The 17,173-nt window shown below is 50.2% G+C and overlaps 2 protein-coding genes across 4 annotated transcripts in view; one reads left to right on the top strand and one right to left on the bottom strand.

The window, feature by feature from the left end:
- Positions 1 to 7,535, bottom strand: part of Cabp1 (calcium binding protein 1) — a 63,701-nt gene extending 56,166 nt beyond the window's left edge. The window contains exons 1-2 of the mRNA XM_039089041.2: positions 7,371 to 7,535; positions 3,981 to 4,113 (exon numbers count right to left, since the gene is read on the bottom strand). Of these exons, the coding sequence (XP_038944969.1) occupies positions 3,981 to 4,113; positions 7,371 to 7,411 (174 nt within the window). The 5' untranslated portion in view covers positions 7,412 to 7,535. The remainder of the gene's footprint in view (positions 1 to 3,980; positions 4,114 to 7,370) is intronic.
- Positions 7,536 to 7,670: 135 nt separating this feature from the next.
- Positions 7,671 to 15,998, top strand: Pop5 (POP5 homolog, ribonuclease P/MRP subunit). 3 transcript variants are annotated; one of them, XM_017598249.3, is made up of 7 exons: positions 7,671 to 7,886; positions 11,156 to 11,264; positions 13,615 to 13,861; positions 13,934 to 14,076; positions 15,154 to 15,303; positions 15,472 to 15,555; positions 15,636 to 15,962. In XM_017598249.3, exons 3-7 carry the CDS (start codon positions 13,842 to 13,844, stop codon positions 15,746 to 15,748), a joined length of 510 nt encoding a protein of 169 aa, XP_017453738.1. In that variant the 5' UTR covers positions 7,671 to 7,886; positions 11,156 to 11,264; positions 13,615 to 13,841; the 3' UTR covers positions 15,749 to 15,962. The 3 variants fall into 3 exon arrangements, with proteins under 3 accessions (XP_017453738.1, XP_063127091.1, NP_001099222.2); XM_063271021.1 differs by having other exon boundaries at positions 7,671 to 8,233; NM_001105752.2 differs by lacking the exons at positions 7,671 to 7,886; positions 11,156 to 11,264 and adding an exon at positions 11,417 to 11,868 and having other exon boundaries at positions 15,636 to 15,998.
- Positions 15,999 to 17,173: the final 1,175 nt, after the last annotated feature.

The raw sequence follows: 17,173 nt of genomic DNA, 5'->3' as shown, positions 1-17,173 counted from the left end.
ATAATTTCAGAAGGAGGGGTGACGGTGGCAGCGGCTGCTTTGTGAGCAAAATGAAACATTGTTTCTGCTGTTGCTACAGTTGCTGCTGCGGCTACTGTTGTTGTTGGACAGGGTCTCAGGTAGACCAGGCTAGCTTCAAACTCGTTATCTTGCTGAGAATGACCTTTTCCTCCTGATCTTCCTGCTTCCACCTCTTAAGTGTTGGGAGTACAGTCATATGCCACAATGTTCAGCTCAAAAAAGCCACATCTTTATAAAGCACGTTCTGTGGGCCAGGCATTGCTAACAGATGTTAAATCATTCAAGTCCTTATGACAGCCCTGTGTGACTCAAGGGAAAGTCACCACCCTTATTTAATACCGGAGGGGATGATGGCACAGAGAGGTTAAGTATTTTTTCTAACGCCACACAGCCTTTAAAAGGTAGAGCTGACTGGTCAGGGCATCAGTGTTAAGTAGGGCAATATGTTCAGGGAGGCATCCTGTGAAGGGGTTGACATTTGAGCCGAGATGCAGTAAGAGAAGTGGAGTTCAGGAGGCAGAAGGTTCCAGATGGTGAGAACACTGACTGCAAAGGCCCTGAGGCTGAAATGCAAGGCGGCCAGCTCCCGCTGTAGCAGAGGACAGATGAGGTCAGGAGGGTGCCAACCCAGACACATGGGGGTGATTGGGCACCTCATCCCTCCCCTAGGACATTTTGTGTCTTCCTTGCTGTTCTGAGGGACATTCAGAAGTCTGGCCTAAAACGTTTTTGACAGCATCAAGGGCCCTTCTCCCCAGAGTCAGACCAATGAGCCTCAGGAAAAGCAGATCCTCTGCACTGTTAAGAAACAGCCTTGGCTGGGTCACCCACCCGCCCTTTAGTCTCTTCCTGAGCATCCTGGGTAGTGGTCTCGGTGCCTGACAGGGTGGGGGATGGCTCTATCTATCCTCACCCAGACACAGAAACATGGAGGAACGCCCAGCTCTGCTCTTGGGGGTGCAAAGGCCAGAGTCTAGTCATAGCCCAGCGAGGGGATGCAGGATCCCAAGGCTGGCCTTCAGGAGGAATGTTGGAAACTGGAAATGACTCCCTTGTGCTTTAGGCTGACCCTGTGTGGTCTGCAACATGGCTTCCCCTGTGTAGGAAAGCTAATACCATGTACAGTGATGATGGGAATTAACATGTGAAAGGCATGTTCTGGGGGCTAAAAATGTTCTAGATCTAATCTGAGAGGTGATCTGTAAGATGTGCTGAGCCGTATATTTTAGAATTGTGCCTTACTGTATATGTCTCCATTTTTTTTCAGTATGTAAAGCTTAGTTAACACCATACAATGTTAGCTAGCATTAGTATGAAATGTCCCATAAATATTCGTTGACCAGGTCCCAGGGCCTTTCCACACAGCATTTAACACTTATTTGAGACACAGAGCTCTTGAAGCCTCAAACTCAGCACTGTCTGGGATTAAGTTCTTCCCTTCATCGGCTTCTTCCTCCTCCCGGGTCTCCCTGCACTCAGAGGCAGAAGAAGGGATCTCTGTGAGTCTGAGCCAGTCTGGCTTATAGAGTGAATTCCAGGTCTTGCAGGCCGGCCAAGTCAGCCAGCTAACACTACAAAGTGAGACCCGGTCTCACTAAATACATAAACCAATAAAGAACACATACACACACAAAAGAAACAAAACACCAAAAAAAAAAAAAAAAAAAATTCCAGCCCTTAGTGGGCTGAGGAGGTCCACTGCGTGGGTAGTAAGGCATGTCCATTACTTCTAGCCCCACTCTCTTCAAAATTAAAGATAGGGCTGGGAAGATGGCTCACTGGTCAGGATCCCCTCTTCTAGCTTCTAAGGGTACTCCGCATCTCTCACAGAGACACGGCCAGACACAGACACAGGCACACGCGCGCTCACACACGTAGATAGATAGTAGGGAAGGCCAGCAAGATGGCTCAGCGAGTAAAAGCCCTCATGACCAAGCCTAGTGACCCATGTTGCGGGCAATTATCATCATAGGTGATCTTTTTGGAACTTTCATGGCAGAGAAAATTGCAAGTCGTCCTCCATGCACGCAATGCCATACGAGCCCTCCCTCCCCAAGACACAGATGCACCCGAACGCAGATAAATAAAATGTTCAAAAAACAGTTGAATTGGGGTTGGGGATTTAGCTCAGTGGTAGAGCGCTTGCCTAGCAACCGCAAGGCCCTGGGTTCGGTCCCCAGCTCCGAAAAAATAAAAAATAGAAAAACAGAGAAAAAACAGCTGAATATTATTGCCGATTAGTCTCAAAACTTCAAAAGTAGGGAGCAGGGTGGTACATAAGGCTGTCAGGGAGTGGGGAGAATGGGACCGGCTGCCATCTTAGTCAATTAGGACGGCTGCATCCAATCACCGTGGACTGCGGGGCGGAGCTCTAAACCATGGGCATAGACTGCTAGTTCTGGAAGCCGGAAGCCTGAGGTGAAGGGGTTGGCTCAGCCAGTTCTGGTAAGGGCCGGCTAATGACACAGACCACTGTCTTTCACTGTGGCCTCCTCACAGGTACGGAGACAATAGGAGATCTCTCTGGTGCCCTGAGTTAGTCAGGGTTTCTACTGCGGCGGTAAAGCACCATGACTCAAAGCAACCTGAGGGAAAAAAGGATTGTTTCCTCTTACAGTTTAGAGCCCATGATGCAGGGAAGTCAGGGCAGGAGCCTGGAGGCAGGAGCTGATGCAGGGGCTATGAAGGGGGATGCTTACTGGCTTGCTTCCCATGGCTTACTCAGCCAGTTTTCCTATGGATCCCAGGACTGCTAGTCTAGGGATAGCCCCGTCCGCGATGGGTGGAACCCTCTCCATCAATCTTTCATTAAGAAAATTGCCCTCAGGACGCTCTGATAGGAACATTTTCTCATCTCAGGTTCCCTCTTCCTAGATGACTATAGTCTGTATCAAGTTAAAAAAAAAACACAACGGGGCTGGGGATTTAGCTCAGTGGTAGAGCGCTTACCTAGCAAGCGCAAGGCCCTGGGTTCGGTCCCCAGCTCCGAAAAAAAGAAAAAAAAAAACACAACAAACAAAAACTAGTCAGGACAGGCACCCCTTAAAAAAAAAAAAGGAAAAAAGAAAAATGAGGGCTGGAGAGATGGCTCAGCGGTTAGGAGCACTGACTGCTCTTCCAGAGGTCCTGAGTTCAAATCCCAGCAACCACATGGTGGCTCACAACCATCTGTAATGGGACCTGATGCCCTCTTCTGGTGTCTGAAGACAGCTACAGTGTACATAAATAAATCTCAAAAGGTGTGTGTGTGTGGGGGGGGGGGTGTCTGGACATGGTGGCAACAGTGGGGACAACACTCTGGGGACAGAGGCAGGAAGATCTCTGAGTTCTAGGCCAGCCTGGTCTACAGAATCCAGGACAGCCAGGACTACACAGAGAAACCCAGTCTTAAATAAATAAAATAAAAAGCTAATACTACTAATGGTGTGTGTGTGTGTGTGTGTGTGTGTGTGTGTGTGTGTGTGGGTGTGTGTGTGTGTGAGTGTACATGTGATGGTGTATGCATGCCACAGCATGTCTGTAGAGGGCAGAGAACAATTTTGTGGAATTGGTACTCTCCTTTCATCTTTACATAGGTTTTCGTAATAAGCACCTCTGAGCCACCACACCAGGCCTGGTGTCGGCCATTTTGTAAACCTTGTTTTGTGTATATGGCTCTTCCACATGCCTCTTTGTGCACCATTTGTGTGCCTGGGACCTGAGGAGGCTGGAGGGGATGTTATAGATTGTGAGCTGCTATGTGGGAACTGAACCCCCGCCCTCTGCAACAGAAGTCCTTAAGCACTGAGCCGAGTCTCAAGCCTCACTGGGGTGTCTTGGTTTGAGACAGGGTTTTTCCCTGTAGCCCTGGCTGTTCTGGAACTCACAGAGATCCGCCTGCCTCTGCCTCATGAGTGCTGGGATTAAAGGCGTGTGCCACCAACTCCCAGCCACTGAGGTCTTTTCTTCTGGGTACTTACTCTACTCCAGGAGGCTTGAGAACTAATGGTTCTAAGACACCATCTCATCAGAGCATCAAGCTGGCCGTTCAGATCTTCGTATTCAGTCCACTGCATTCGAACACCGACAGTGGAGTGTAGGGCGGTGTAGACACTGTGGAAAAGCCTGGCATTGGCTCAACGAGCTAAACATAGAATTGCTCTAAGGCAATAATTTCATCCTCTAAAAGAACTGAAAACAGGGACTGAGACAGCCACCGTTCACCAGTCGTTCACAGGACTCTCCACAACAGCCAATCCTTTACAGACGATGGACGGGATGAAGAAGCAGTCATGATTAAACCGTGGGGGTGGAGCTCGCCTTTGATCCCTGCACTCAGGAGGCAGAGGCAGGCAGAACCTTGGGAGTTTGTGGCATCTCCATAGCACACACGGAGGACGCCGGGGCTACGTTCAAATAAGCAAAGCCGTAGAGACAGGAATTGGATCTGTGGTTGCCAGGACTGACCAGAGTGGGAGCAGTGAGCGATTGCTTCCTGTACACAGGATGATTTAAAAAATGTTTTGAAACTAGGAAGGTGAGGGGTTGGGGATTTAGCTCAGTGGTAGAGCGCTTGCCTAGCAAGCGCAAGGCCCTGGGTTCAGTCCCCAGCTCTGTTAAAAAAAAAAAAAGGAAACTAGGAAGGTGGCCCCTTAATTCTCCGTATGCGCATTCGTGCGTGTGTGGATCTGCCGTACTGACTCACAGAGCATCTCAATTCCTTCCCGCTACAGGGGATGCTATTTATAACCTTCAGGTATCCAAAGCCTTCCCAGTGCAGAGTCCTGCAGCTGCCTGGGGCCATTCTCCCTGACTTCAGGGAAGTGTGGGCAAGAGGAAGGTCAAGGCTGAGAATCCTTCTGTTTCTGTTCTGGGTTTTGTAGTCAGCACAAAAAACACCCTCAACTGCCTAGGGTTGTTGACACTCTGGGATGTCCAGCCACTGTCCAGGGCAGTGGCTTCTAAGTGGTGTGGATGGATGGATAGATGGATGGACGGATGGAATAGCATCTGCCCTTTTTACTGGGCTAGGTTGTATCTGTTCTGTATCCTAGCCTTCCCAAAGGTTCTTCATCTTATTTGAAGCCAAAGACTTTGTTCACTGTTTTAGAAAAGGTCTCACGGTGTAGCCCAGGCTGGCCTTAAATTCACAGAGATCCTCTCTCTGTGCCTCCCCGGTGCTGGGATTAAACGTGTGCTCTACCATGTCTAGGTGTGGAGCCGAAGTCTTTATGGCGTCTATTCCTGCCTACTTGGTCTCCTGTCCTAGGACCCTCTACTCCTCTCCTCACCCCCTGCTTCAACAGCCTCTTTATTTCTCCTAGGAACACCTCACTGCCTCCAGAAGCAGAGATTTTTCCTCAGTTAGCAGCGTCTCCATGAGGCCCTCCACAATCCTGCCTCATATTTTCCCAGTGCCTCATAGTTCCCTGCCTCATGTTTTCCTCAGTCTCTACATCTGCCTATAGGTTTCGCCTGTCTGCAGTTCCCTCAGCGGCCAGAAGAGGGCACCGGACCCCTGGGTCTGGAGTTACAGCCGATTGTGAGCAGCCCTGATGGTGCTGGGGATTGAGTAGGGGTCCTCTGAAAGAGCAGCCAGGGCTGGTAACCGCAGAGCAGTCATTCCAAACCCAATTTATTTTTTAAAAATATTATGTGTATGTATGTATACTAAGTGTATGCACATGCTTATGTATCTGTGCATATGTGTATGTGTGTGTGTACACACACACACACACATGGATGCACCTGCTTATGGAGGTCAACATCTGATGTCGTCCTTGAGAGCAGTCCAACTAATTATTATTATTATTATTATTATTATTATTATTATTATTATTATTATTATTATATTTCGTGTCACGGTCTTTCTGTGTAGCTCTGGTTATCCTGGAAGCCATTCTGTAAACCAGACTGGCCTTGAACTCACAGAGATCCTCCTGCCTCTGCCTCGGGAGTCGGGAGTGCTAGGATTAAAGGCCTGCACCACCACTGCCTGACAAAATAAAAATAATTTTTAAAAGTTAATGTTAGGGGGGCTGGGGATTTAGCTCAGTGGTAGAGCGCTTACCTAGGAAGCGCAAGGCCCTGGGTTCGGTCCCCAGCTCCGAAAAAAAAAAAAAAAAAAAAAAAAAAGTTAATGTTAGGGCTGGAGAGATGGCTCAGTGGTTAAGAGCATTGACTGTTCTTCCAGAGGTCCTGAGTTCAAATCCCAGTAAACTACATGGTGGATCACAGCCATCTGTAATGGGATCCAATGTCCTCTTCTGGTGTGTCTGAAGACAGCTACAGTGTACTTATATATATACAGTGTATATATATATATTCTCCAAATGACATTGGGCAGACGCGTCGCATATACACACAGGACAGTTGTAACGAAGAAGGTTTCTTTTTCCCTGCCTGCAGTCAGACTGCTTCTGTTGGGGATCAGGCTACAGCAGAAGTGACACTCTGAGACCAGATGAGAGAAGACAGAGTTGCTTCTGCTTTTTTTTTTTTCTGATGTGTTTTGGTATGTGTTGTAATACATATGTGAGTGGATGCCTGGGCACACAGGTAGAGGCAGAGCAGGATGTCTGGGACCCTCCTCTACTGCTCTCCACCTCATTGGCTCGAGCTAGGATGTGAGCTACCCTAATTTAGGCTTAGTAATGGCACCCAGCACACAGTAGGTGCTCACCCAATGCCTTAAGATTGAAAAAAGGGGGGTTGGGGATTTAGCTCAGTGGTAGAGCGCTTGCCTAGCAAGCGCAAGGCCCTGGGTTAGGTCCTCAGCTCCGGAAAAAAAAAAAAAAAGATTGAAAAAAGGTGGTAAGAAAGCAACAGTCATGGGGCTGGAGGGATGGCTCGGCGGTTAAGAGCACTGGCTGCTCTTCCAGAGGTCCAGAGGTCCAGAGTTCAATTCCCAGCAACCACATGGTGGCTCACATCCATCTGTAATGGGATCTGGCGCCCTCTTCTGGCCTGCAGGTATACATGCAGATAGAGCACACGATGTCTAAACAAATCTTAAAATTAACAAATAATATTCACTGAAGGGTCAACTTGTCCGACCATCATAACCAGGATGGGAGGTAGGTATTTACTGTGCTCAATATTTTAATTATTACTTGGTATGGAGGGGATAGGATCTTGCTACATCGCCCAGGTTAGCTTGAAACACCACAATCCTCCTGCCTCATCTTCTCATGTGCTGGGAATAAAGGCATCCATTACCACATCCAGCTTATTGTGCCCATTTTATAGGCCAGGAATTGAGGCCCAAGAGCAAGTTGTGGGGGATGCGGAGGCTGGCTGTAGACCAGGTGGGCTGCGTTCTCAGCCTTTTATCCTGCATTCCACATCTCTGAAGCCCCAGTCTACCTCACCTGTTGTTCCGGCCTCTGCCTGACCACGTGACTTCCATCATGTGACTCTGGTTCCCAGTCACATGGGAACTGTGTGCTTGATTACGGCCCGAGGCACCGATCAAGGGCACGTCAGACCCCTCCAACCAACCAAGCCCTGGCCACTGTCTGGCTGACGCTTGTGACTGACCAATTCGGACTGGGGAACACTGGTGACTGGACCGTCACAGACAGGTTACCACGTGTAGACTATTCCCTACACCTCCTACGTGCCACGCTAGGGGCGGGGTCTAGCCTCTGCCTATTCCCAGCCCCCAAAGGCCCCGAGGGAGGCTGAGGCAGCCACCCCCAGACGTCTATTCCTGTCTTTGGCCTAGCGCCGGGCTGGGGAAGCAACAGCTATTTTGAGACCCTTCTCCCTCTAAGCGTGAGCGGTGGGAAGTCGCTGGGAACATCCCGAACTAGGAGGCTGTCTGTCCGTCACAGACTTGCCCTGAATGTTGGCCACCCCAGGCTCTGCCACTTTCTCCAGCTGAGGTGAGGGACCCCCTCTGAACACAGCCGTCACGCTGGGATAACCAGAGGGGACAGATTCCAGGGAACTTTTACTGGAGTTCGGAGCGCAGTGTGACGGGCCTCCTGGAGTAGCCGGGTGAGACCTGAAGGCCTCAGAGGTTACTCTGAGCTTACACGTGGGGAAGATGCTCTCGTGAGTCAGGCGCCCTCTCAGGACCTATAGAAGGAGCCTGATCATCTCCAAGAAGAAACTGAGACTCGGGGAAAGGAACCAGCATCATGTATTGGATCATCGATAATTTCAGCATTTCTTTTGCCAAAACGGCCACATCACCTCAGAGGGCTCTTGCTTTATTTCCTCAGCTGAGGTGAACATTAGTAATAATATACTTTGGGAGACGGGGTCCAGGAACTTCTTTGAATTATGAAACTAGCCTATACATACACGTGTCCAGTCATCTGTTCAGTGTTGTAACAAAACACCACCGCGTGGCTTAAACAATGAACATTTTTTTTTTTTTTTTATTGTTCACAATCTGGCAAAGCCCACAGTTGATGTCTGATTAGGGCCTGCTTCCTGGTTTGTATACAGCTGTCTTCTTGGGGGTGTCCCCACATGGCAGGAAGGGTGAGAGATATTTCTAGGGTCCCTCTCATAGGGGAACTGTTTCCATTCATGAGGATCTCAGTCTCCTAACCTATTTCCAAGTCACCTTCAAAGCGCCCCCTCTCCTCATATCATGATGAAGTTAGGATTTCAACATAGGAATGGGGAGGGGGAGATCAAAGGAATTGCTACAGAAGGCCACATGGCAGTTGAACATAAGGCTCCTTTCTGTAATCCTAGGGAGAAGCAGAGTAATCACCCCAAGTCTGAGGCATTCCTGACCAGCCTGGTTTATGCCATTGAGATATTGTATTAAAACGAGAGTTGTAGGCTAGCCTGAGCTACCACTCCCTGTGAGACCCTGTTCCCAGCTAAGGGGGAGTCAGGGGTGACTGAGAAGGATGCAGAGTTCTTGACTAGTGTGCAGGAAGCCTGGGTTCAATCCCCAGCACCACATAAAACAAAGTACAGTGCTACATACACGGTGATCCTTCCACTCAGGTAAGGCAGGATGGTCAGGGCTCCACACCATCCTGGCTGCACAGAAAATTCAAGGACAGCCTGGGCTACAGGAGACTGTCTAAAAAAAAAAAAAAAAAAAGTCACAGGATAAAAAGTGAATCTCTCTTCCTACTTAACACTTCTAATTTCTCTCCCCAGAGACAGCTATCATCGACAGCTTTCTTGTGTCACCTTCTGGAAATTTCCCATGCAAATAAAGACAAGAAAGCTATGTGGATTGTAGCGAATACACTATCTGAAGTCGGGGGTGTCGGTACAGGCCTTTGATCCCAGGACTGATTGGAGAAGTTGAGGCAGGCAGGTCTCTGTGAGATTGAGGCCACCCAGGACCTTGTCCCAACTGCTCCCTTAAAACAACAACAAAACCCAAAACAAAAAAACCCCTCCACCTGGTCCAAATGCTACTCCTGAGCCCTTGCCTGTGTGCAGCTGAACAAGCAAATGTTCGTAAAAGAGGAGAAATATCAACTACACACCTTATAAGGTGTTCTGATGGTTAGATGCACATGCGCACACGCACACACACAGACCGAGTCTTTCTAAGAGACTCTGAGGTGCCTTTTGCCAGGTCAAATAAAGGTCATTTTTGTTCACTTTGTCCTGGGAGAAAGGAATGTAGATAACAATCATTGTATGGGGGTTGGAGAGACTGCTCAGTGGTTAAGAATGCCAGCTGCTGGTCTAGAGGATCCTGGTTCTGTCCCTGTGGTGGCTGACAGCCATCTCTAACTCCAGTTCCATGGGAACTCACGCCCTCTTATGGCCTCCACAGGTACTGCATGCATGTGGTACATCTGTAGACAAGAGAGCAAACACACACACACACACCACACACACCCCAACCAAACAAAAACCCTCTGTGGCTTATATAAAGTCCAGGTGCAGAAGAAGCACTAAAGCAAAGATTGCTGCACTTGGGACCTCATTTATTTGAGGAATGAACGTTGCCCAAAGCCAGGAAAGATGTCCCCAGGCTGAGAGAACTAGGCAACAAGATGCGGAGGACGTTCAGGAAGGAAATGTGCTCTAGCCTTCTCCATACAGTGGCTCTCCAGGCCCCTGGCCAAGCAAATAGAAACTTCGACTTTACTTAAATTGTCTCCATTCCCAAACGGGGCTGGAGAGATGGCTCAGCGGTTAAGAGCATTGGCTGCTCTTCCAGAGGACCCGAATTAAATCCCAGCATTCACATGGCGGCTCCCAACTGTCTGGAATTTCAGCTCTAGAGATTCTCACACTCACTCACCTGGAGAAGGAACGCCGACGCAAATAAACATTTTTTAAATTAAAAAACAAAAAACCAAGAAAAAAACTAGTTAATAGTCTTAAGGATACAGTTAGAGGCACAGAGCAGTGGTTGCTGGGAAAACTACCAAGCAGGTTCAAGCGTCCTGGGCCAGAATCCCGCGTGGCTGCAGCATCTAGACTCTAAAAGAGACTCCCCGGATGCCAACGTGCCTGGGAAAACATCAGGGCTGGGGGTGTCCCTTGGCAGCAGAGCACTTGCCCAAGCACCCACAACACATCCCCCAGCACCTCAAAATAAAAGCACCCGAAAGCCGGGCCTAGTAGCTTAGTACTTCATGCCTCTCATTCCGGCCCTCGGGAGGCAGAGAGGGGAGGACCTCTGTGAGTTTCAGGATAACAGGATCTACACAGTGCTGCTCAGGCCAGCCAGGGAGACCCTATCTCAAAGAAGACAAGGGTGAGCCAAGGCTCAGGGAAGGTGCACACACCTTTGTCGCTGCCCCTGGCCCCTCCATGTCATTATGTTTCTGTAGGAGGAGGCACGTGTCCACAGGTGGAGGTTAGAGGACAACTTTCTAGGACATCCACTATGCCAGTCTCTGAGATCCAACGCAGATCTTCAGGCTTGCCGGCAAGCCTCCTTCCCCACCATCTCACCTGAGCCCTAATTGACCATTTTAGCAACTACCCCAAGCTTTCCTAAGGCGTTATCCAAACTTCTAGTCTGATGGCAGTTGAGTGAATAGTTTTTTTTTTTTTTTTTTTTCTATTTTTCGGAGCTGGGGACCGAACCCAGGGCCTTGCGCTTGCTAGGCAAGCGCTCTACCACTGAGCTAAATCCCCAACCCCGTGAATAGGTTTTTTTTAGAAGGCTTTGCCGGAGCTAACCTTTTGGTTCTGTGTTTGACCCAAGGGCCAGCTTTTGAGTGGAGAATGGCAAACCCGAAGAGGAGGGAACCCAAGCTCCACTCACCCTGACCCACGCACATCTGACCATCTGACCTGGTTTTTCCAGACCCACGGTAATAATAGTTAGTAAGCGACACCACCCCAGGATGCGGGCGGTGGGTGAAGAATGGGCTCGGCCGCGGCGAACGGGTTTGGGCTCAGCGGGGATTAGGCTCCATCCCCGTGTGAGTCATGCCTGCCTGCCTGCCTGCGTGCGTGCGTCCGCCTCTCTAAGCCTCAGCCCCTTCCTCCGCCTGACGCCGGCCCACGGCTCCCGCCCCCGCGCGGCGGGGACCCGGGTGATTGCAAACAGCCGCCGGCCTCATTAGGAGACCTGTAATTAGAGGCTGGCGGAGCCGAGGGCGGGGGCTAATTACCACCGGGAGAGGCTGAGCCGCCGCCGGCCCACTGGGAGGCGTCTGGCCCGCACCGACCGGCTGCCCCGGATCCGGGTGCTTCCTCTGGGTGGCGGCCACTCGCCGCCGTTTGTTTACTAGGCCCTCACCTCGCCCGCCCGTGCCAATGCAATTCCACCTACACCACCATCCTAATAATTCCTAATAATCGGAACTAAAAGGGAAAGCTGAGCTCTAGAGACGCGGTGTCGTCCCTGACAGCACCGGACCAGAGTACAGGACAGGAGATCTGAACCCACGGCTGTGGCTACGTTACTCCAAGGTAGGCAAGTGAGCACTGGAGTGGACCGGAGCTGGGACTTTGGAGGCAAATGCTTGCAGGGTTAAATTCTGAACCTGTACCGTATCTATAAAATGGGCGCAGGATTAGGATCCAGAGACTGATACTATTTTTAGGGAAGCGGGAGCGTGGCGAGCTCCGGCACACCGTGGGCCTCTGGCACCCCCTACCGGTCTAGGAGGACTCTGGTGGTGGGCAATGGAGATCTGTGGTCCCCGAAAGCTGTTTTGGGCCAGGAGAAGACTGAGATCTCGGATCTTGCAGATAGTCAGCTATGAAATAAGTCTTGGGGCTGAAGATATGGCTCAGCGGTTAAGAGCACTGGCTGCTCTTCCAGAGGTCCTGAGTTCAATTCCCAGCACCCACATGGTGGCTCACAACCATCTGTAATGGAATCCTATGTCCTTTTCTGGTGTGTCTGAAGGCAGCGACAGTGCACTCACATACATAAAATAAATAAAATTAAGAGGTGAGAGCACTGGCAGCCAAGTTTGACCACCGGAGTTTGATCTCCACCTTCCAGCGGTGGCGAATACACACATCTACATTTCTACAGCAGATAAAATAAGTCCAATTCTTAAAAACTACCCTGCTACAACAAAGCCTGGCCCCAAGAAACCCAGGATAACAAGAAAATCTGTAGACAATCTATATGAGGTCTATCGATCCTGACCGCCTTAGTGGCGCATTTAAACATGGCAATACTGTGTGCACGAGGAATGTCTGTAGCAGCACCGGCGACAGGAAAAGAGAGTGAAGCAGCAGACTTACAGGCATGTTGCATGGTGCAGGTATGCTGCAAAATATATATGTCCAGGCCTCGACCTTGCAAAACCTATCTCTACAGAAATGGGAATGATGGCTCCTTCTCACTAAAGGCTTTGCCAAGGGCCTGGGAATTCAGGGAGCCCTGAAGCTTATCTACATCTTTTTTTTTTCTTTTTTTCGGAGCTGGGGATCGAACCCAGGGCCTTGCGCTTGCTAGGCAAGCACTCTACCGCTGAGCTAAATCCCCAACCCCTTATCTACATCTTAATAGGGCGCTGGTCGCACAAATCCACATTATTCAGTCGCATCATTAAGAATATGCGCTTAAGGGGCTGGGGATTTAGCTCAGTGGTAGAGTGCTTACCTAGGAAGCGCAAGGCCCTGGGTTCGGTCCCCAGCTCCGAAAAAAAGAACCAAAAAAAAAAAAAAAAGAATATGCGCTTAATGTAGAGATCAGTGAAGTGTACCGCGTACGGTGGTACACGTCTGTGGTACACGCCTGTAGTCCCAGCCCTTGGGAGGCTGAGGCAGGCAGATCTCCCGGCCAGCCTAGTCTACCGAGCTGGTTCCAGGACACCCAGGGCTACAGAAAGAAACCCTGTAACAAAGCCCCAACAACAACAACAACAACAATTACACAAAGATATTGAAATTAATGGGTTAAAAAAACGCATTAAAAAACCTAATTCTCTATTCTCAACAAAGAGGGCTGGGTGTAGTGGAGTGCATTGGTAATTCTAGCGCTTGGTAGGAAAAGGCAGGGCTACAGAAGTTCCGGGTCGTTCTTGGTTACACAGTCTGGGGTTAGCTTGTGGAAAAGAAGACAAAGAAGAGAGGAAGGGTACTATATTGTTTTTGCAAACCACTTGACAAAACTCACCTCCACAAAACTGTCAAAATCCTCTCAAAGAATTAGCGTATTTGGGTGTATGGTAAAACTTCTGTCCTGGTTTTTTTCAGGTCCCAATTCCCGTGACACTCTCGGGCTTTAAGTGCAAGGATGTCCGCAAACGTTCACTGGACGACCCAAAGTACACACAGAACTTGAGCGCAAAATCCCCAGCGCCTGCCTGAGGCGGGCGCATGCGCTCTTACGCTCGCCGCGAGAGGCGGAGCGTGGAGATTGACAGGGCTCTCGGCCTGTTGGAGCCTAGTCCCGCCCTCCTCCCGCATCCGGCGCGGACGCCATGGTGCGGTTCAAGCACAGGTAAGCAGCGCCCTCCGTGTGCGTTCCCCGCGCCTTCCCCGCGTGCCGCGCTCACCCCGCCGTCCCCCGCAGGTACCTTCTGTGCGAGCTGGTGTCCGAGGACCCGCGCTGCCGCCTGAGCCTGGACGACCGCGTGCTGGGCGGGCTCGTCCGGGACACGATCGCCCGGGTGCACGGGGCCTTCGGCGCCGCCGCCTGCTCCGTGGGCTTTGCAGGTGCGAGGGCGCCGCAGGTGGGGTGCGGGGCGCGCTTTGCGGGGGAAGGCCCGGGCCATGTGCCGCGTTTTGTACGAGAGCGGAGGGTTCTAGAAAAGCAAGAGTGCGGCGAGTCCAGAACAGAGCAGAAAATGCCGGTTACGCGATGGGACGAGGCAAAAAGTTCAATACCCAGCCCGGGTGTGTGCCAGAGGGAGTTACTGCCCGATTTAGTTGGGGGTGGTGGTGTTGAATTCAATAGGCTAAGTGAAGGTAGCCACGTAGAATTCCTAAGAGGAATTTTGACAGGTTACGTTACCACGTTTTAAAATGTCAAAATTACCCTTTAAAGTTTCAACGGCCTCTGACGGCGAACAGACTACACAGTAATTCCCATGGAAACGCGGGATGAAAGCCTGTTTTTTTCCCGAATGTCACTTAACTTCGCTCCTTCTACCGCAGGCACACTTGAATTATGTAGAGTCAAACCTACAGAAAACCACAAAGCTTTCTTGTTTGGGTGAGACTACCGGAAGGGGGGTCTACAGAACCCCGTTGTTATGACAGGTGTCTTCCCGGCTAGGATTTTAATAACGATAGACCTGCCCTTTCCATTCATTGACGCGAATGACTAGCGACTACCTGATAGTGGAAGTTTTCCCTTTTCAAGCTGGGCACCGTGCCCCATGCTTTTACCCTAGCATCGTCCCCAGGGAGCAGAGGCAGGTTCCAGGCCAGTCAGGATGGCATAACTAGAAGCAGACAGACAACAAAAACAAAGTGTTTGTTAGGTGGTGCTGGACAGAGCGCTCAGTGATTAAGAGCGCCTGCTGGTCTTTCAGAGAGCCTGGATTCCATTCCCAGCACAGGGAGCTCTTAAGTATCTGAAATAATTGGCAACTACGGTTCCAGAGGATGACACCAGGCACACATGTGCAAATACATACATGCAAAAGCAAAACACCACAAGATTAAAATCTTTACTGTGATGGGTCCTCCCATGTGACATTTGCCTATGATAGGGTTTTTTGTTTTGTTTTGTTTTTTAAAACTCTGAATGGGGTGGGGGTTGTCTCCAATTTCCCTTTCCTCCTGTAGTTAGATACCTCAATGCTTACACTGGAGTAGTGCTGCTTCGATGCCGAAAGGATTTCTACCAGCTCGTGTGGTCAGCTCTTCCTTTCATCACGTGTTTGGAGAACAAAGGACACCGTTACTCGTGCTTCTTCAACACATTACATGTGGGAGGTATGTGTGGTGGCTGTTGTCAGGGAGTAACAGGTTCAGAGCAGTTGCCAGGTGGGTGGGTCTTCCTGCTCTCCAGTGAGAACAAGATGTTCCTCCCACCACCCATCCCCAGAAAGATAGTAACGGTTTCCACAAGCTGTTGTCCACGAAGGCTCTCTCCTGTGCCAGGTACCATTAGAACCTGTCAGAAGTTCCTGATTCAGTACAACAGGAGACAGCTGTTGGTCTTGTTGCAGAACTACACCGATGAAGGTAAGCAATGCCAGGCCAGTGCAGCAGTGACGGAGGCTCAGGGGGTGACATGATGCCAAGGGCATCTTCCTTTGCCGCAGGAGAGCGGGAAGCCATTAAGAAGTCTGTCTCAAGAAGCTGTCTGCTGGACAGAGAGTCGGTTGAAGAGCTTTCGGACAGTGCTGGGGAGGAGGCTGCAGAGGCAATGGAGTGACCAGGCTCACTGGTGGAACACAGTCACAGGAGGTGGCAGCAGCAGGCCACGGTTCTCCAGTGCAGTGACTGACAACCGGAGCACAGGTGACCAGCTTGAAGTTGAGGCCTCGCTGCCTTACCTTCCACCCATGGTTGTAAAGGCTCTGCGCAGACATTTTGTAGGTAGTTGCTTAGCTCCTGGGTGGAATAAACACTCTTGGCTTCCAGGGCAACATTCTTAAACCTCAAATGCTTCCACAGTCGACAGTCGGCCAAGGTCTTTCCTCTATAGCACTTGCCTTGAATGTGCTCAGTGTGTGGTACTGGGTGAATTTTAAATATTCCTAGACCCCTAATAAGAGAACTCATGCAAATCTGGGCTTGGTGGCACAAGGCTTCAATCCTAGCACACGGGAGGCAGGAGCAGGCAGATCTCGGAGTTTGGGGCCAGCCTGGTCTACAGAGTCCAGGACAGAAAGTGTTGGGGGTGGGGCGGGCTCGAGTAAAGCAGAAATACTGGTGAACCACCAGTTACACTTAAGTAATCTAGGGTTAGTTAGTAGTGTCCTAGGACAGCACATAGCAGGGTCCCCAGTTCACCTTTGCTCAGGTGACTGACAAGGACTGGCTTTCAGCTAGCCCCATGAGGCATGACTGCAATCCGAGTGTGTGGGCGATGTGCTGATATGAATGAGTGCCCGTCTATCTAAATACTTTGGTCCCCAGTTGGAAGGATTGGGAGGTATAGCCTTGTTGAAGGCAGTGTGTTATTTTGTGTTTGTGGGGTGGGGAGACTTCGAGGTTTCAAAAGCCCATACCCATTCCCAGTTAGCGCTCTCTGCCTCCTCCTTGTGGGTCAGATGTAAGCTGCCAGCTGCCTCTCTGCCTGCCATGCTCTGCATAGTTGCCGATTCACTCTTTGTCTCCTTTAAACTTAAAACAAGTCAGGCTCAGGAGCCAGGGAGAGGGCTCCAGATTCAGAGCACAGGCTGAGGACCTGGGTTCAGTGTCCAGCTCCCACAGGGAGGCTCACAAATCAATATAAAGTGACTCTAATTGCAGGGTTCCCAGATAGACACACACACAAATACCTGTTTTGGACGCCTTTTTTTAAAGTTTTCTTTTTCTTTTTTCTTTTTAAAAACTGTGAGGGGTTGTGAAAGGGCCAGACTCTAGGTAAGAAGCAGATTCAACAGGTACAACCTCCCTCCCTCCTCACATACTCGAGTGTGGAGGACAGGTTACCCTGGACTAAGTGGCCAGCTGAGTGAGATCTGGCCACAGCGCAGCCACTTACCAGGAGAAAAACTCCCATATTTTAAAAAGACGATTGTACGATGGTCGGGACAAGCTAGGAAGCCCACAAACAGGATGCTGAGCAGATAGTGCTATACCAGTGGTTTGGCCTGCTCCAGAGAACATTGAATGCACTACTCTAGCTCAT

This window comes from Rattus norvegicus, chromosome 12 (genome assembly GCF_036323735.1).
Source record: "Rattus norvegicus strain BN/NHsdMcwi chromosome 12, GRCr8, whole genome shotgun sequence".
Lineage (NCBI taxonomy): Eukaryota > Metazoa > Chordata > Mammalia > Rodentia > Muridae > Rattus > Rattus norvegicus.
The sequence above is the reverse complement of the archived record's forward strand: the minus strand, read 5'-3'. Positions and strand labels throughout refer to the sequence as shown.